Here is a 20,601-nt window from a genome sequence, read left to right as displayed (position 1 = left end):
TCTCTATGGCCATCAGAGCAATAATGATGATGTTTTCACTCAAACTTGCCCATGGAAATGGAAGGCAATGTCAGAATGAGCTCAAAGCAACTAGGCATAGTGGTGCATATCTGTAATCCCAGCACTCAGGGCTGTGGCAGGAAAATCCTGAGTTTGAGGCTGACCTACACTTGACAGTGAGGCTCTGACAAAGAAAGAAAACAATGAAAGAAGAAAGAACTAGAAGAAAAATCTTCACGTGCAAATTTAATGCATTTAAAAGAAAAATTTATGCTAAAGATGACTGGATCATGCTCAGCTAAATATGGGCTGTAGAGATTTCCTACCGTGTTGCTGGAAAAATGACAACCTAAAGAGGGTACCTGTCAGGAAAGGGTACGTTCAGGACAAGCACTGTAAAGGTACCAAGTGTACAGCCATAGAGAACCCACTTTCAAGCAAGGCTTCTTTACTATGAACACTAAATAAAGAATATGGCTTAGTTAGTGATGGATAAAAAGTCATGTCTCTACTGACAGAGAAAGCCTAGATTCAGACCAAAGCTCTGCAGCGGGCACACGGAGTGACGTGGCACCCTGACATGGGGTCAGCCCTAACTGCCATCTTCTGTGGAGTTCCTGAGATGTGTGGAGTTCCCACGTCTTGCCTTCAAGACAAAGAGGACTAAGACACACAACTTCACGGCTGGAAGGACAAATAGGATACCAGGAATAATGTGGCCAGTTAAGTGCCGGCTCATGCCAAGTGCTCAGACATCAGTCCCCTCCCATTTTCTTTCATGCTACTCTTAAAAATTTTTTTTTTACTTACTTATTTTTATGTATATGAGTGATCTGCCTTCATACATATAAGAAGAGTTAATCAGATCCCATTACAGATGGTTGTGAGACACCATGTGGTTTATGGGAATTGAACTCAGGTCCTCTGGAAGAGCAGTGTTCTTAACCCCTCAGCTATCTCTCCAGCCCCTTTCATGTTACTCATATCCACATGAATTCACTTCCTTGTGTCCATATCTGGAAGCTTGTAAATTTAACCTGCAAGGACCCTGGGGAAGACTCTGAGCTAGATTAGTGTGAAACCCTGGCCCTCCGGCTAGTGCCTAGAAAGACTGACATGGCTAAGAGCTTAGCTCTGCTGGAGACCTGGAGACTAGGAACTAGAGCAGTGAGAAGAGAAAGGGTTACTTGAGCTTTGGCTCCCGTCCTTCGCTTGTGTACTGCCAACAGATGAGCCCGATGAGGTCCTGCACCCTGGCGCTGGCCATTGTTACTACCGTCATTGGCAGCAGTCTGTCCTGGCTCGAGTGCAGGGGGAGGTAGACATCGATCTTCTTAGTTGCAGTTGTACCCACATGACCCTGTGGACAGAACACATGCACGACAGTAAAAACACACAGCTGTGGTCTTGCAGGCAACAGGTCCTAGCACAGCTCTCCTGGTTGAAGTCAGAAGAGCCATTTCCCATCCTTTCTGCATAAACCTGCTCTGAGCCTAGCCAGTCTTGAGGTGGATAAAGTCTGCGTTCAGTTAGATGAATGAGCTCTACTAGAGGAACAAGTACAAGCGAGATTGGAGCTGGTGCTTGGCGTTAGACTGGGTTTGCTATCAACTCTGCTCTTGAAGAAGACACTAACAGACCCTGCCATCAGCTGCTTTCCCTGGTATAGCCACGTCTCTCCTGAAGGTTGAAGAGGAGGCACTCACACTGCGACATGTCCAGTGTCTTGTGCATGGATCTCAGAGACTTAGACTCCACCGGGCAGCGCACCTGCTTCCCTAAGTGCCACACAGTTCAACGGTGCCTCGTTTTCTATTACTGCTCAGCCTGCACTACTCTATGCACCCTGATTCTCGCCACATACTCAGCCCTCCTCTCTCTACACTCTCCTTTCTGCTCGCTGGAGCACCACACTAGTCAGCAACATAACCAAGCTGCTTTTTCAAACATTCTACTCCTGTGCCTTAAGCAAAAGCTGCTGTCTGAGGAGGGTATGTCTCCTCTGCCATTCTCTTAAAACAGGACTTTTTTTTTAACTCTTCCTTCTTCTATGTACTCCTCCTTCCTCTCGTCTCTCTACCTCCCACGTTGTTCCCCATACCTTAGCTGCATTCTAAATACACCACCATACCCTGCTCTTCAGTCTTCTTTTTCATAATCCCCAAATCCTCATGGTCAGGAGGCCATGCAGGTAGTCTTGCCACAGCTAACACCCCCAAACTATTATTTCCTCTTTTCTTGCAAAAAAACTGTTCCAATGAGTTCCAAACCACCCAAATCAAGCAGCAGCACCTTCTCCTGTTCTGCTCTAAGCAGCTCTGGCCATGCCCCTTCCTCACCAGCGACCAGAGCGTGGCCTTCTTGGCTCACAGTCTTCCTTACCCACAAACACGTCCAATACATCGTGAAGAAAAAAGTGCACTGACAACTCAAGTTTATACTGGTGTGCTTTATTGTCCCCCATTCCTTCCTACCCCGCCTCGCGCAGCAGCCACCTCACTGCAGCAAGTGATGCCACCACCACACCAGCTGCTCATGCCCCAGATCCTTCTTCTTTCTTCTGTCTTTCTACCCCATTAGAAAGTTCAAAGACAGCTACTGCAAAACTGTGCTTTAAAGGGGAAGAATAGTCCTTTCAGACAATGGCAGTGGGATGACCAGAAAGCAGCATGCAAAGGATGAATTTGCATTCCTACCTCATAGCATATACAAAGATCCAAATGTAAGAGGTAAAATCATAAAACTCATTGTAGGATAAGTCTTCGTGACTTTGAATTAAGCACTGGCTTCTTTAAAATCCTACTAGCAAAGGATTTGAGCAGACATTTCTCTGGAGAAGATAAACAAGTAGCCAACAATACAAGAAAGGATGCTGCACACCATCTTTCCTAATGTAAGTCCCAGACACAGAGGAGACATTAAGTTGCCACTGTGTAAAGTTAATTACAAATTGTATCTGCACACACACATGTACACACACACTTCCCCCACAGACACACTAGTAGTAGAAGTGTTCCTCTACTATAAGTACATCCTGGTTTTAATTTGCAGTATGAGGGAAGGAGACTCAACACTAAAAGCCATCATATTACAAGCCTCTTACCCACTTGTCTAGTAAGTAAATGACAGTGAATAGTCCAAACTCTCACAATACTGTCTGATCGATCTGGTACCCACCCACCGCTCCATCATTACCCAATGCCAACTTCCCTGCCAGACCAGGGTTTAGCAACCTTGGCCAGGAAGTGTTCCTGGGGTGTGTGCCTGGACACACATCTGTGTTTACCCTGTCTGCGTCTCTCACTTTGAAGACCTTACTGGGTACTACAGACTACACACACATATATATATATATATATATATATATATATATATATATATATATGGCTCTGCTTCATCACTTGCCATCCTTTATTATGTGCTCTTGGCCATGTACCTAAGTCTCTGTGGCTTTCTGTTCCTCACATGTAAAATGATAATGATAAGACTGAGTCTCATGAGGCTTGATGATGGAGCTTCAGCTCCGGACTCTTGCTCACACATGCTTCACTGATGCTGCTATAAAAGAAGCCCCTCTCTGTTTCTCTCCCACAGGTACCCTGCTCATTTCCTTTGTATCACTTAACAGTTTAAGATTACACCTTTACTTATGTTCATCTTTAGTGCATTCCCTTCCCACCAGAGCAGTGACATTGTCTTTTTGATTCCTGCTCCATACACAATGCCTAGCAGTGTATCTGGCACACTGAAGATCTCCCCTGTGCCCCTCCCTGCCCCCACAAAGGAATCTGTTAGCCAAGACATGCTGGCAACTGTCTGTAACCCCAGGTCATTGGTAGGAGGATCCTTAAGCCCCTGAATGAGGTCTGCCTGGCTTGCATGGCAGAACCGTATCCCCACTCACACTAAATGTCAAATAAACAAATAAAACACTGTTGAATGGCCCAAATGCCTACTATTTGAGGAACTCAATAAATCTTCATTTTTTTTTCTGCCCCTTGCCCTTTATCAGGGGTCTGTTTCCTGATTATACAGGGATTAGATTTAGCTTCACTTTACAATTCTAGCATTTCAAGATAAAGAATCAGAATCTGAATAAGTAAAGTAAGATAGAGCTGGTTTAAAAAACACTTTACATGAGTGTTACTACTCCTGTTACAACACTAGATCAAGTGATGGTCCCCAAGTCTAAAGGTGTCAAGTGAGTAAGAAAGTCAATTCTTTACCATGTTCACATACACACACACACACACACACACACACACACACACACACACACACACAAACACTCCTGCATGCTCTTCCACTTAGAAATAATAATTGCAATGGTTAAGCAAAGCTTCTCCAGCAAGTATGTCGACACTGAGGCAGGCAGAGGGAGAACTAATAATAATGCAACTTTTCTGGAGGGTTGTGAAGTCTTGGTTGTCAACTTGGCTACAACTGGAACCTGGAACTAAAACCCAGACTACTGAGTATACCTTTGAGGGATTTTTATTTTTATTTTTTATTTTTGGTTTGTTTATTGAGACAGGGTTTTCACATGTAGCACTGGCTGTCCTAGAACTAGCTGAGTGCTGGGATTAAAGGTGTACACTACCACTGCCTGGCTGAGGGATTCTTCTTAATTGGATAATTGGATTCTGATGGGAAGACTTACCTTAATTCTGGGCTACTTCTGGTAGTCCACATAAAAGGTCATGGAAGATGAAAGCGCTGCTTTTGGCCAGCTTGCCTTCATCCTGCTGGCAAGTCTATTACCATTGTTGCTGACCCAGACTCCAAAGAAGACTGAAAACAAGACATTCTCCAGGAATCCTCTTAGGCTTAAATGGCAGGGATTGTTGAGACATATAGTCTTGTGGACTGAACAACTACTGACCACAGCCTGTAACCTACTCTAGTAAATCCCTACATGCACGCACGCACGCACGCACGCACGCACGCACGCACGCACCCCACCCCACCCCACCCCAGTTCTGTTGCTTTAGAGAATCCTGACTAACACATGGGTGGGGTTGGGGGTTCTGGCTCATATACCTTCCTTTGTAGACCCAGTGTACTGCTTTTACTGCTCTTCCTTTTCCCTCACTGTGCCATCCTGCCCGCCTAGTGCTTTCCCTTTTTAGCCTCACTTATTCCTCCTTCTTCTGCAGAACTACAGCTGAGGGGCCACAGGGCTGACACCTCAACATGTGGAGATCCACAGGGGAAGACAATGCTAATCTGCTTTACAGACTGCAACACAGCTCCTAAGCGCTGAGCAGCTTACTAGAATCTTTTGACTTCAGATCCATTTTGACTTCATGATCACACGGGGCCCAAAGTGCTAGTCCACAAGCTCAAGCTCTAAAAGGAACCTTGATTATACTAGTAAGAACAGACATTTCTTTATCACTTTGGCTCTATCTCATTATTTCTCAGCTTAACTCTGAGATCTCTACCCTTATATCCCAGCAGAGAAAACTCAGGCTTCTGAGGATAGTGTCCTACTCAATGTATCACAGACACATGGAAGAACCATAGCTCAACCTGAGCCACAATGACTTCAAAACCACTGTTCTGAATATCTCTTCATCAGTCCAAGTGCCACTAACCCGACTCTCTGCAGTTCACCTTCTTTCTTTCCCTCTGTCCTCATAAACACAAGAAAAACTCCACCTTGAGCAGCCTCCTACAGACAGATCTAGATCTGAGGGAAGAAGATAGTAAGGGATTAAGACTCCCAGAACACCCTCTGATCCTAACTGCAGGACAGTCACTGTTGGTTAGGAGACCCAGCAGGTGTTAATGTCCCTTAACCCTGCTCATTTCATATGAAATCAGAATAAACACAGAGATGCTTAGTAAATGAGTGAAGTGCTTTATCATTTCAATTTCCCAATTCTATCTTGGGAAAGTGCCTTGTATAAACCCTGAAATTATCTATTTTAATGAGGAAGTGCTTCTGAAAAAGCTCCAGGTGGTGGCAGCGAGCTCGATCTGAGAGTCCCTGTGTTGCAAGATTTAGAGAAAATCATCTAAAACATAAAACAATCCATCAACATAATAGAAAGTAATTAACTTATAAAAAAAAAAATAAGGTGACCAAAGGATTAAAAGTATTCATCACACATCAAGAAAGCAATATTCCAGAGGCCCAACATCCAACTATTAAAAAGCAACTAGCAATAAACAAAGACCATGTCACACAGCTTTACTGCACAGCAATTTGTATGCTCCCCAGTACAGGACTGGGGCAATGAAGCCACAATTAGAGCACAAGGGAGGGCTTCACAGGGACCAGGGTCAGCTGTATCCTTCTCTTCTCTCATGCATTCAACACATACCCACTATAACACATTCTGGGATCTGAAGATCAAGTCTAATAAATGTGGTGCTGAGCAGACCCTCTGCAGTTTCCTGGCCTGCTGGGGTCCACACTACACTGGAGTGATCACTCTAAGAAGGGAAAACTAAAGGCTGCCAAGAAAGGCCAAGGCAGTCACACTGGAAGAGGTTGGTAAGGCATCTCAAGTAGGAAAACATTCATGCTCCTGACAGAGAACTATGCATCTACAGAGAAGCCACTCGTTGTGTTTAAAATCAGCACAACGGGTGGGGCAGAGGTTCCTCAAGACATGGTGATTTTATGAGTGATTTTAAACTTTTGCTTCATATTTTCTATAATGAACACTATGTTTACAATTAGAATCAAAATACTAAAGTTACGAACAATAACAACAACAACAAAGGAGCTAAAGAAAGCAAGAGTAACTTCTGATCAAGGCTTAAAGGCATGAAGCTCCATTTTGGAAATGCAGCCCATGTTTGGGCATTGAGCAAATATTTACCAGGGACATATTATGTGGGCTGGGTCTACAGCTCCATGGTAGCACTGCCCTAGCAGAGGCAAGGCCCAGGGTTAAATAATTTTTTGAGTTAAAATAATTTTTATTAAAGAGAAATAAAAAGCAATGAATCCAGCAGGTGAGATATTTCAGCAGGTAAAGGTACTTGCTGTCAAAACCTGATGACTGGTACCCACCTAGTAAAAAAAGAATGGTCTCTGTGAAATTATCCCGAGAGCACTGTGGCACACACAAATAAACAAGTGAGTTCTAAATATGTAACGTAATCTTATTTTTTAAATAATGACTGTCAGTCAACAAATGTGAAGCTGACCCATGCTCCCCAGAACAACCCAAACCAGGGAAGGAAAGCAAAGCCCCTGTGCTTCCTCAGCCAGTTCTCTCTGTGTCAGCTCTCCTGTAATCTGTGGCTTTCTGCACCTACTAGGTGACTGGATCACACAGGCTAAGAACTGCCACAATTGTCTTGCCCTCTCTTTGACACCACTGGCCCTGAAATGTCTCAAACTTTTTTCTTCCTCTCCTTGTGGCATTGGCTTTGATGAGGTTGCATCATCTCTCAGCAGTGTTCCAAGTGTCTTTACTTCAGAAAGCCCACCTTTCCGCAACCTTACCCTTTTCCTGCCAATAATGAGGTTTCCCTAAAACCACAGATAACGCTAATCAGAAACCCACTGTTTTTATCCACTCGGTGGTTGCATTCCTGCCTCAGCATGGCAGCTAATAACCCAGACAATCAGTACCAATGCCTCACTTCTACAACACACAGAGCAACAATTCAGAGTACAGACTCGGGATCAGCTGTGTCCAGCCCTGAGTCCCGGCTCTGACTCTCAGCTAACCTTAGACATCAACAAGTAACTGCACCTCCCAGAATCTCCACTTTCTCACAGGGATAAGCAAATACAAGGTACCGGTCTCACACACATCACACCCACAAACAATTGTTAACCAAGGAATGCAGGCTTTCCTCTGTCCTTTAACTCAAACATCTCCTCTTCCAAGAAAGGAAAGTCCAAAATAACTGCCTTTCCTCTGCTTCCTGGCAACTTGATTTTTACAACCTTATAATTCACTGTTTTCTGTACAGAACTCTCCTTTCTTCTTTACCCATTCACCTGTGAATTACAGGAAGAGAACAACTGCATCCCACCAATTTCTGTATGTTCCTTGGGCCTGAAGTACAGCAGAAGTCCAGGGTTTCTTATCCACCTAAACTGGCTACCTCTGTTACTCCAGGCCACTCTCTTCTCTGAATGTCTCTTGCACATATAACACAGGATCTGACACATAGCAGGTGAGGAATAATAATTTAAAATACTTCATTACACTGCAGATTACAGAGCTGAATATCTTTAACATCTCACTGTTGTAAGCTGTATTCTCAGAAGCATTCTTTGATATAAATACGCACATATTCCAGGTGTACATTACTGGGTCAAGGGATATAAGTCTTTGTATGTATGAGACTATTGTATGTACAACAGTCTTTCCAGTCTATTGTAGTCTTACATTACACTGGAAAAGCTCAGTCTCTTGAATGTGTTTTCAAGCTTATCAAGAGAATATCAACATTACGAACCATATGCTATCCAATTAATAATCTAATAATTAGCTTTACTGATCTAAAAAAATGCAGCTTTAAATAATTTATCACACAAAATGTAAATATGTACTAACTGAAACATACAACACTGAACATGATGTATTAGTCCATTCATATAATGTGTTATTGCCTACATGTGTCTCATTAACTAAAATAATATATAGCCTAAATATATAACCTATATATGTACTGCCTATCAGAAAACTAATTTATATACTTTATAGTTCCCAAAATGAAGGAAGCAGAAAGAATAGATGCTGCTCAATTTCAAATAATCTTTTTGAAAATTAATTTTATGTTAAAGTAGGTGTGGCACACGCCTTTAATTCCAACACGAAGGAGACAGAAGCAGGCAGAACTCTGCAAGTTCAAAGCCAGCCCGATCAACATAGAACCTACTTGGAATCAAACCTAGGTCCTCTGGTAGAGTAGCCAGTGTTCTTAACTGTTAAGCTATCTTTGAGAGCCTGGCCCCTGACTCCCTTTGTAGACAGGGTTCCACTATATAGCCGTGCCTGGCTAGGAACCTCCTATGTAGGCTTGCTGCCCTCAAACATGTGATCTTCCTACCTTTGCTTCCAGCACCCTGCTAGGATTATAAGCTTGTGCTACATGCCTGCTTAAAACGATTTTCAAGTAGGAGCTACCCATATCAAACCAATCAACTGAACTAAGACTTATGAACATAAGGCTCAGTTAGCAGGGCTACTTAACATCAATGTTGCCAATAATAAATTGAGTAACAGAGTTCCAAACTGTTGCTATGTGTTCAATTTCTCTGCAAAGAAAGGAAACAGAAAGGACAGGCAGCTTGGCTTCTGCAATTAAAAGAGACAAAAAGCAGGCAACATTACTCTATTAGTCACAACTGCATAAGCAGATCATTGTATGTAGTTTTAATGCAGAAATAAATGTATCAGCATATCTAGTCAAAGTAACAATGCAAATTGATAAACGGGTTATTTGTAGCCTGTGAAAGGAAAGGTGTGTGTAAGCAATGGCTGCCCAGCCTTTCTACTCACACCTTTCTCCCTAACCTCAACCAGGACAGAGATGTGTGCTCTCTAGGTGCCAAGGAGGTGATAGCAAAGTGAGATTTGGTACACTCAAATGCTTACTTCTCTGAGGATATTTAATGGCTTTTATTTGAAGAGAAGTAGTATTTTCAAAGAAAATCCAGCATAAGCCAGATTATCTAATTATGAGAAATAAAGAGGCTCTATATAATGGATGTTAACTTCCAAACACCAAAATTTAATGGGCTCAGAAAATGAACACACTTTTTTTTACATTCAAAATAGTAGCAATGAATATGAATAGATTTTGTATAAAATTCTATGACAAATCCATTCAGAGCTATGAAGTTGGCTTTGTACTGCTATCTTAACCCTCAATAAATCTGGACCGCTTAAAGGCTATTAAATTAACATTTCCCTGATCTGGCACCTGAAGTCAAGTTAATTTGTCAAAAACATTTCTACAGTTTGTCACTGGACACTGTATTTTCTGACAAGCTTAAAATAAAATTGACAAAATCTCATTAATTCCCTCTGAATCAGCAACCTTGGTTCCATCAAGCTTTTATTATCAAAAACGTCAACTGTCATTCCTTCTTTAAGAAGTCAGGTTCTGATCTGGGTCCTTCTCGGATCCTTGCCATGGAAACAGGAGCTGGGAAGCAGCACAGTGTGGAGGTGAAGAGCACGGGCTGTAACTCACACCTGCGCACAACGCCAATACAATCTGACCTTCAGCAACTTAAGCTTTTTAGGTCATGACTTCCTCATCCACAAAAAATGAGGACCTGAGTTTGGATGTCCAGAACCCATGTAAGAAGCTAGGCACTGGGCCAGGTGTGGTGGCACACAGCTTTAATCCCTGCACTTGGGAGACAAAAGCAGGCAGCTCCTCTGCGAGTCCAAGACCAGTCTGGTCTACAAGCAAGCTCCAGGTTATCCAAAGCTATAGAGTGGGACCCCACTGTACATAAACAGCAACAGAAAGGGCATAATGGCATAGCGCCACATGGCCAGCTAACCAGCCACTGCTGAGTACCGTGTTTAGGGAGAAAGCTGTCTCAAGAAAATCATTCATTAAAAAAGTAAATAAAATGAAAGGCAACAGAGGAAGGAACCTGAGTCAACCTGTGCAGGAGAACACACAACATACACACACAGGATTTTAAAAGCATGGATAGTAACAGTCCTCCCTCATGGGGTTGTAGAGAGGGCCTGATAAGATTACACATAAAAGGATTCGCTTCTCTGTCTGACCCACAGTAAAGGTTCACAAAATGCTCACTGTCCACTATGTTTGCTGTATGTTTTCTTACTTTATAATCACAGATTTAAAAGTTTTTTTATTGACTTGAAACTCTTAGACACCTTCTGGGCATCCCCCTTTAATATGCTCTTAAAACATGGTACCCCACAGCCTCTCCTGAAGACCTACACTGATGTGGCCCTGCCACCTGCTACATTAAGCCCCCTGCCTCACTCCAGGGACAGTGTTGATGTCTAAATGTTTCTATTGGATAAAATCTTGCTGCAGAGTTTGCCCACTGATCTTAGTTCTAGCCTAATGACATCTGAACAAATGTACTCCTGCTTTACACCATCCCCCAACCTTTCCACACCTATGACCAAAACTCAAAACACAAAACCAAACCAAACAAAAATCCCAGTGCTACCAGAGCTGCTACCAGAGTTTGCTGTAGAGGACAGCAAACTGCAACCCTTCTAAGAGGACAAGACAGACAGAAAAACTGTAACATTATAACAAATGTCAATTGATAGTACTAGAGGGAACTAGGAGGTTGTTGCTCTCAGGAAAAATATTCTCTACTGAAAATATTCTGATGCTCTGATCCTGAGGGGCACGGGTAGCACTACTGTTTTAAAAATGTTGAGTTATACCATGTGGTTTGAGCGATGAACTCAAATAACTTCTTAAATTAGCAAATGAGGGCCAGTGAGATAACTCAATGGGAACAGGTGCTTGTTTCATAACCTGACAACCTGCCTCTTTGATCCTGGGAACTATGACTGAGGGACAGAACCAATTCCTGGAAGTTGTCCTCCGACCTTCATACACATGCTGTGACACCCACGGAATCCCCACAACACATAACAACAACAACAATAAAAATAATAGTTTGTTTTTTGTTTTTGTTTTTTGTTTTTCTAGACAAGGTCTTATTATGTAGGCCTAGCTAGCCTGGAGCTAGCTATCTAGACCAGCCGCCCTCAAGCTCACAGAGATCTGCCTACTTCTGCTTCTGAAGTACTGGGATTAAAGGACAATAAAACACAAATTAAAAAATATATATCAAGTGGAAAAAATAGCAGCCATTCATTTTCAAATATAGGTTAAACATTTTACAATGATTGGGGGAAGCATGAGAGATAAACTGAAAGGCTATTCACACTGTAACAGGAATGGCAGTCATTTTCCTCAAGCTTAATACAGAACCCACTTCCTGATAGCATCAATGTCTACCATGCTACTGCTGGAATCATCCTGTCTACGGTGCTAGGCCCCTCAGTGCAGAGGCAAAAGGACTGGTTTGGACTTTGGGCCTGGCAGCTTTGAGCTGTGCAACTACATGCAAGTCTCTCAAAGTCAAGTTTCCTCAGTTGTAAAGTACAGATGAGAACATCTATTTTAAAATAACGCAGCCTAAAGCAAAAGTGAAGCCTGTGCCAGGGCTTTCTGAAGCTGGAGTAGAGCTCTGTGCAGAGGCCTTGAGTTGATGCCTGGCATCTCTCCTGAAGGAGCTCTGCTCCTGCAACTCTAACAGTCAGTGACCCTTCTTATTGTGGTCTAAGCTGCTGCTCAGGCCAAGCAGATTTTTGGACAAAGGATCCCCTACCCAAAGGGAGGCACAGGCAACAGGGAAAAGGTTTCCCTCTCAGTCATCTGTGAAGAAAAGCCATGGCATTCTGCTCTCATCTGACAAGAAATGATGACAGCATGTCCTAGGATGTGTGCTCACACAAGTGCAATCAGCAATCTTAAAGTCATCTTTACAGCCTGGAAAGTGTCCGTTTTGAATTTTCATAGCCATTGTGGGATTCTTTGATCATTAAATGCTACACAGTACTTTGCACTTAATTATATAAACAATGGCTTCCATAATGATGATAATATCACAGAAAGGTAATTTGCATGAACTAAGCCCCACCACCTAGCATAAGTTTAGAGACCTCGTTATTATTAAATCATATATATTATAAAATCAATAAGCTTTAAAAGTAAAAATAGTTTTTTTAAGACCATAAAGAAGAGTTACATGTTTTAAACTATCAATTTTCATAGTATAATGAACCTTTTTAAGATTTAACCCCAACTTTCAATATTAAAGCTTAACAGAGAACGCACACTTGGCTCCATTATGGAGATCTGGCAAGGTTATAACTGGCCATCACCACAGTCCTCAACTACAGGGGAACTTTGACACAACCCTCCCAATTACCCCAGGGACAACTGTATTTCAGAGACAGTGAAACATTTCTGAGCAGAAATGCAAAGACAGTGAAGGAAATAATCAAGATGTATTTTTTTCCTTGTAGAGTTTTCAGTTGATTAAACATTATAAAATTCTTTAATGTAAGTCTTCACTTTAAAATTATATTGTTTCCTTGATTTTACTGGTCTTGAAGATCAACACATTTTTGTGCAGCGTTAGACTCATGCCTGCTTCATCACTTTAATACTTGATGTTCTTCAATGATAGAATTCAAACATTTAACTGAATCATTATTTAGTAAGTCCTAAAAACCTTTTAAAATTAATCTTTCAGGCACATACTGCTTATTCAAAGTTGGGCTATAATTAGACAGCCCTGACATAAATGAGCTTACTACTTTATTTGCTCAATCACTGTATGTCTCTTCAGTAATTATAATTAATTCAAGTCCCCAACGCACCTCCTAGCAAACAATGTAAAAACTTCAGACAAAATGGAAATAAATAGCCTTACATTTCTCCAATCATGACATTTACTTTCATCTACAAAATGCATACGTGAGATCTGGGTAGGTCTGCTCTGTCTTTAAAAAAAAAAAAAAAGTCACACAAAGAACCTACAACTCGTCAACCAAAACACACTATACTTTTTCCATAGGAAAATACAAACACAAATGGTCAATTGAAGATTTTCATTTAACACTCTGTAAATGCACAGAAATAGAATTAGAAGAGAGAGAGAAAGCAAATTATTATTGTATATCTAGAATAAGGCTAAAAGAATTGCTTGGAGTTATACATAAACTTTGTAACTGCAAAGCAGTATCTAAAACTCTACTACGCCTTCACCAGCCTCCTGGGCAGAAACTAAGGGAAAAGGAGCAAGAGAAGGAAACTTCATTTTTAAAAGTAAGGGGAGAGTAGGGTCCATGAGCACTAAAGACAGTTAGTCCTGAGCACTTGGAAGATAAACAAATGTGCTAGTGTGGAGGCAGAGGCAGGAGGATCACTGCAAGTTTGAGGCCAGGTGGCCTCTACAGTGAATTCCAGGCCTCCCAGTCTACACATCTACTGTGTAGACTCTGTCTCCAAATAACAAAAATAAGCAGTAAGACACTCTGCCTGCCTGCCACTCTGTGAAATCAGGGAATGCACAAACTGAGTCAGCCACCAGGCTGGTAGTAAGGATTCAGACCTTACTGTGTACAGACCTTTGTGCTCTCCTCTAGCTCTCTGCCACCGCTCACCACCACCTACTGGGCATCTCTCCAGAGTCCCAGTATTTGCCATACATTATCTCATTTAATTCCCTCCAAAGTCCACTGAAGACTGTCTTGGAGTTGAGGACTATTGTTATGTAGGCTGCTCCAAATTCCAGAGGAGACTGTGTTAAGTCCTCCTTCCCAGAGCATATTCACCCTATACCTGGGTGAATCTCACAACTGAAGCACAAAATATCTAGCAAAGGGTACAAATGCTGCAGCCCCATCTTCAAAACTAGGGGTTGCCATTGGAAAGGGAGGAAGAGTGACAGAGGAAGGGCTGCCTCAAAGTGGAGAGGCCTCAGGTCTCCTTGCTGTTGGGCACACAGAGGAGCTTGGTAACCCCATGTTTCCAGGGCTAAACGCAAAAAACCATATGGCTCCTTAAAAAGCTGGTAGTACACTTTTCAGTTTTTAGAAGCAGCAGTCAATATTAACTCACAGGCTACAGGGATAGCCACTCTAGGACAAAAAGACAAAATCTGAAATTGTGAGGTCTTTGTGTTAGTAAGTCTGGTACTCAGGTGGCAGTACCTCATCGTGTTCTTATCCAGGGAGGAAAATAACAATTTGGCCTCTAGAGGGGAGGGCCAGCAGCATATGGCATCCCCTCTACCCAGGCTAGACACTTGGGAGAGGCCACAGTGCTTCTCAGGTTGCAATCCTCAGCAGCAAGGGGCAGCCTAGACTTGCTTGCTTGCAGACACTGAAGAGTAACTGGTGCACTTGGGTCTCCAGAGTGTCTATCTGAGCCCCCTGGCATTTATTTCTTCATGTTCATCCTGAGGCCCAGTCAGTCTGATCTCCTTTGAGGTCCTAACTAAACCAGACACTGGCAGAGTTGGATTTTTATCTTATTAAAATAGATATGGCTAATTTGTCTTTTCAAATTCATTTTAAATTAAATTGGATTTCCTCGGAAGGCTGCTGGGTCAGTTCCCCTGCTGGAAGGCAGGACAAAGGTTAATTGCACGCCCTTCACCAGCTCTTCTGCTCTCCTGGGCAGACTCTGATAACCTGCCCCAGAGGTGGAGAAGGCTTTGGTTTATTGGGCAATAATGCTGCCATTAGAACCATTTACCATTATGGCAGGAAACATTTTTTTTAAGAAAACAGAACAAAAAAAAAAAAAAAAACCCAAGATATGATTGCAATAAAAGGAAAGGAATCTAACAGTATTAAGTGTTAACAACTCAACTTGAGGCTACTTCTTTTAAAACACAAAACCAAAACCTAACACCTGAAGTCTTTGCTTCTTTAAAAGGTCCCAACTGATGTAAAAGTACACACCCTTCTGGAGCAGACTGTTCACTGGTTTCAATGGAAAAATTCTACTAATGCTTTCACTTAATTTATCTCATTTTAGACTGTCTCTATTTATGAAAATTTAACCCACTAACTCCCTGTTATATAAAGCATAACAAAGTATGAATACTTAAATACACTGTAACTAAAACACTTTATCCATATTTTTGTATTCTAAATGAGTGACTTCACTTAGCATGTCTGCCTTGCACAGCACCATACTATTTTTCAATTAAAAGTCCAGATGTTTCAAAAGCTCCAGTAGGCAATAGCGGTTATGAGAAATGCTTTCTCTGTATTGTAATCATCATCACCACATCGGCTCCAGGCTGTATTAACATACTCATGTTTTATTCCAGCTCCCCTTCTCACAGAGCAGGGAATTATGCAACATACAGAGAAGCACCGGCCCAAGAGCTGGACAGTCAGTTTCCTCTACAGACATCCCTGGAGCTGCACATTCTAACACACAACTGCAGGACTTCATGGAACAGACTTCACTGTAGGTAAGCTTGCTTCTTAGCAGGAACACTGATCACTTTGATTTTACTCCCCGGTGCTGAGGACTGAGCCCATGGCCCTGACATATTGCACAGCATTCTAATCCTGACTGCTTCAATAATCTGTATGTGAACAGGAATGAAACACTTAGTGTTTCATTAAGCACAGATGCCACACTTAGGTTCAAATACTATTTAATGTGTTTGTGTGCTTGTTTGGGTCTAGTTGATAGTAAAAATCAACTAGAACTTTGAGTATATAAAGGCAACCCATTGTTTCTTACAATTAAAGTCATTTATTCTCATTTTTAATGCCAGTGTCATCTCTTGAACAATGCACCTGAGCTGAGACTGAGCAAGTACAATTATCCTTGCTCCCATTTGACAGAAAACAATACCAGAGTCAAACAATGCAGCCCGACAGCTACAACAAAAATGTTTTGCATTTAGTATCCTGTTATTTAAGTAGCCTCTTTACCCACAAATAGAAACAAAAGACCAATATTATAAGGTATATTCCTATGCTTGGACAATAGAGTATTTATAGAAAATTTTGGGTCCTTATTATTGAGAAACATTACAAAATTAACTTCACTCCAAATTTTTGAGTTATTTTACAAAATTCTTTTGTTTGGAATATTCCAGGAAGAGCTATTCTAATCCAGATGCTATTTAACAGACAAATGCTGTTACCAACGTCTGAACCTCAGAAGGTCAATCCTCACAGGTTCCATCTCAGCATCTGACACAGACAGCTTCTGCTCCTTCCTGAAGGAATCTTAGGTGGAACATTTCTAATACATCACCATGTCACTTTTTAATGTGCTCCAATCTATTAACCACATGGCAAACTAACAGGGATTTTTAAAATATGGGTTTTATGGCTTTGTGCTAGTGATTAATTAAATAAATAGCCACCATTTCACAAATCATCCCACTAATTAGTCTAAAACAGACACTTTGCATTCAGTGGTATTCCTGCCATGTGAAGCTCACAGAAGGGCAGGAGCTGTGCAGCATGTCCACGTCACTGCACTTTGGTGCCCATTGTTGTGACTCACGGCTGGCATCCCACCCTGCCACCCAGAGGCAGAGGTGCCATCTTTGCAGGTGCTGTAGTCAGCTGGAATTTGGCTCCAGCTGCTCAGAAAAGATGTTCCCCTTAATTATTCTTTTACCCTAAAGGAAACAATGAGACAACAAAGGACTCAGCTGCAAACACAAGAGGCTTCACCAGCACTGCTCAGGAGCAGGCGAAGGAGCTGGGGAGATGGCGCCTACCTGGGGAGACTTCGAGGTCAAGGCAGTTTTCCCAAACCATGAATCTTGAATTCGGATATTAAGCAATTACTTACAAGTTCTATTAAAGAATGAGGTCACTCTATTTTGAGATTGACTGGAATTCAACCATAGTTGTTTTAGTAGCATATTTTTAAAGATAATAATTCTTCTGAAAGCAAATTAAACTGAGAAATACTTTTTAGGGCCAGAAAAGAAAATCAAACAGGAATTTATCAAGAACCTGATTTCCTTCAGTAAATATAGTGAGAGGCTTCCAATCTTAAAATTCATTACAGAGGGAGAAAGGAAGCCTTCACTAGGAAATGCACACTACCCTATCAAAAGGGCTGCACTCCTCCTTGGCTTTTTTAGCAGCATTTCGAAACATGAGAGGAGGAAGTGATGGGCAGGAGGAAAGACCTGCCCTGAACCAAGGCAGACCCAGAAGATTCTTAAGCCCTCCCCTGCCCCAACCCTCCTGTACGGGATTTTGCATCTATCCTTAGTAATTCCAAGGAAACTGAGACACAGTCCCAGTACATTCCTGAAGATGCTAAAAGCAGCAGCCATGAGAATCTCCTGAGTCAGTGAGAACCCGCTTGAAGAAAGACCCAAGCAGACTGAACATATGCCTGCAGATGCTGTGCTTCAGACAGCCAGACAAACCCAGGTCATCTGCAACAGAAGCGAAAGAAACAAGTGTCTAACTCTGGACAGAGAGGAAGATGCTTGTGAGACTCTCCATGGTACAGAAACTGAAAAGGTGCTGACCCGGCTTGGGATTCAACAGACTTGCCTTAGAACTCTGGCTTCACTACTTACTAGTATATAGCCTAAGGACAGTCTGTCTGCCCTCCTAATCCTCAGTTTCCCCATTCACAAATGGTATGAACAACAGTGCATGTGGCACAGGGACACCAGTACGAGAGAGAAAAGCATAAACACATTGTAGCAGGCAGCAGACACTCAACAGCATCTAGATTATTAAGTTGAATCACACAAAACTGCTGGCATTCAATCATTTATGACTTACAAAGACTGAAATTTCATATGGCAATATTACAGAGACTGAGACAATCACTTATTATGAGTGAGCTGTAGGAATGATGAAAATTCTCAAAAGCAGAATGAATTTCACTCCTATCAAAGAAAGATAGCCAATATACAAAGATGTTCTTAAAAGCCTGTTTCTGCTTATAACAATACAGTAGCTGTTTATTAAACACTGCTATGGGTCCTACTATCCCGTGAATGACATACACAAGACTATGTAAAAAATCTCAAAATAGCTCACTGAGGTAGAGTCACACTCTTCCTACTTGGCAAGGAAGCTAGTAGAAACGAAGTAACCTGCCTAAGGTAACCGATGGTAAAGGTGAGGTGCAAGCCTGGAACTAACTACTTTAATAAAGCTGTGTGAAGACAAACAGCAAATGACTTACAAACCAGTCTTTGGCTCTTGTGAGTCTTTTGCAGAGGTATTAGTAGGCCTCAGGGAGGGCAAGGTTTCAGACAGCACCAGCAGTGAGTGACAGAACAACACAAGCAATAGTCCCACTGCAGCTGGGTCACTCTAGTATAATGCTCCTCTCTGGCCACAGTGCTATTCAGAAAAAACCACCACCACCACCACCACCACCACCACCAACAACAACAACAACAAAAACAGTTCCCAAGAAAAAGCCTAAAGTTTTCACCAAATAGCTGCTGTGCTCCCAAAATGCCTCAGGCAACTCTTTTGGCTATGACAAAGGCAGCAAAGTTTCTTGTCTGGTTTTCTATTTGTGCTTTCCTCACTTACTTCCTGAATCCTTTGATATACAGGGTAAAAAAAGAGAGGAAAATGGCACTGACACTAGGAAGCTGGGAGTGGTGGGACATTTAACTCAGTTCAAGCCTAGTCTGTTCTACACAGTGAGCTCTAGGCCAGGCACAACTACACAGTGAGACCCTGTCCCAAACAAAGGGCAGTAAGAATTCGAATCAGACAAAACCAACATCAAGCTTTCAACGCCAATGTAAGATACTAAAAGCAATCATACTCGAATATAAGGATTCTTGGGCTGCCTCTGAGGTACGCAACCCTCCCCCAACAAAGATAAAGGAGATGTCTGCTCGACTGGAAAGCACAGACACTACATGCAAACCATTCCTTCTGCTCTGCAGACAGCACCTGATAAAGCATCAGCAGTGCTGGCGTCTCACAGCCCCTGCTCTCCTGAAGCCCTGCTCAGGGGCTTCCCTGGGGTTTCCTTTGCAACAATTGCAGCAGAGACACTGGGAGGAACCCAAACGAGCTGCTTTAACCTTCCTGTAAACTGATATTTCCATAGAGGATTAAGACAAACGTTTCAACAAGCCAATTTCCTCTACTGAAAACCAAAGTGACAATAGTAGTGCCAAGAGAAATACACAAAGACAATGATTAAGATGTACGTTGCTTCTCTCTGGACATTTGAAAAACAAAGAGCGAAAGGTTAGAATGGACGAAGGCAATGTAAGCCCTCCTGTACCCGATAAGATGCCCAACTAAGCGGTTGCAGAGAATTAGATTTTGGCCAGCTGCAGCAAAGCACGGGAGGAAAGCCTCAGCTTTACTTCCTAAGGAATGGCAGCAGTTATGTATCTCTGCATCCCTGGTGACTTTATGTGTCCCACCAGAAAGCTATCTGTGCCTCTTTTTCAATAAGGTACTTGTAGAACTCTGGTTACTTTTTGAATTGGGGACAATGTGAATACCTACCTATCCTTGCAGTCCCTGTGGAAGAGGATAAGCATCCTTGGGCACAGAAAAAGGGAACTCTTTTTGACCCAAAGGAGCAGGGATGCCATGTTCCTCAACTGCAGACAGTACTCCAAAACCAGCCAACTATCTTTAAGAAACATCACTCTCTGTCTGCTCAGAGAAGTAGACAGCACCTGGCTTTGTCTAGACTACTTTGGGCATCCTGTCCCTCCCCCCATGGTGCTGCGCATTCTTTCACTGTGTTGCAACAAAGACTTGAGGGTGATAGGTGCTGGGTCCTGAGTCCTTCCAGCAAATCAGTGAACTGATGAGTGGTCTTGGGACCTCAAAATGAATTTCACCTAACTTCAGCTACCCTCTGCACAGACCGCCCAGTGCTGGCACACTGGGCACACAATATCGTCTGAGGTAGAAAGGATGGGCTATCCATGGGCTACCAACATGTTCTCTCACCACAGTCAATACTGCCATTTCCCACTATCAAATGCCTACCCTCCCAGCAACAGAAACCAATATTGATTCCTCAGCGCTGTACAATCTCTCCGGTAGATCAACCAGTTTGTTGGCGACAAGCTGATGGTGC

General features: G+C 42.4%; 1 protein-coding gene across 7 annotated transcripts in view; it reads right to left on the bottom strand.

Annotated features, from left to right (window-relative positions):
- The window catches only part of Mapkap1 (MAPK associated protein 1), a 212,471-nt gene that overhangs the window by 119,586 nt on the left and 72,284 nt on the right, over positions 1 to 20,601 (bottom strand). For all 7 annotated transcript variants that reach the window (XM_021645726.2, XM_060389985.1, XM_060389984.1 and 4 more), the window contains one exon: positions 1,188 to 1,360. In XM_021645726.2, the coding sequence (XP_021501401.1) occupies positions 1,188 to 1,360 (173 nt within the window). The remainder of the gene's footprint in view (positions 1 to 1,187; positions 1,361 to 20,601) is intronic.

The sequence above is a fragment of the Meriones unguiculatus genome, chromosome 8 (assembly GCF_030254825.1).
Source record: "Meriones unguiculatus strain TT.TT164.6M chromosome 8, Bangor_MerUng_6.1, whole genome shotgun sequence".
NCBI lineage: Eukaryota > Metazoa > Chordata > Mammalia > Rodentia > Muridae > Meriones > Meriones unguiculatus.
Note: the sequence above shows the minus strand (reverse complement) of the source record. Positions and strands in the feature narration are given on the sequence as shown.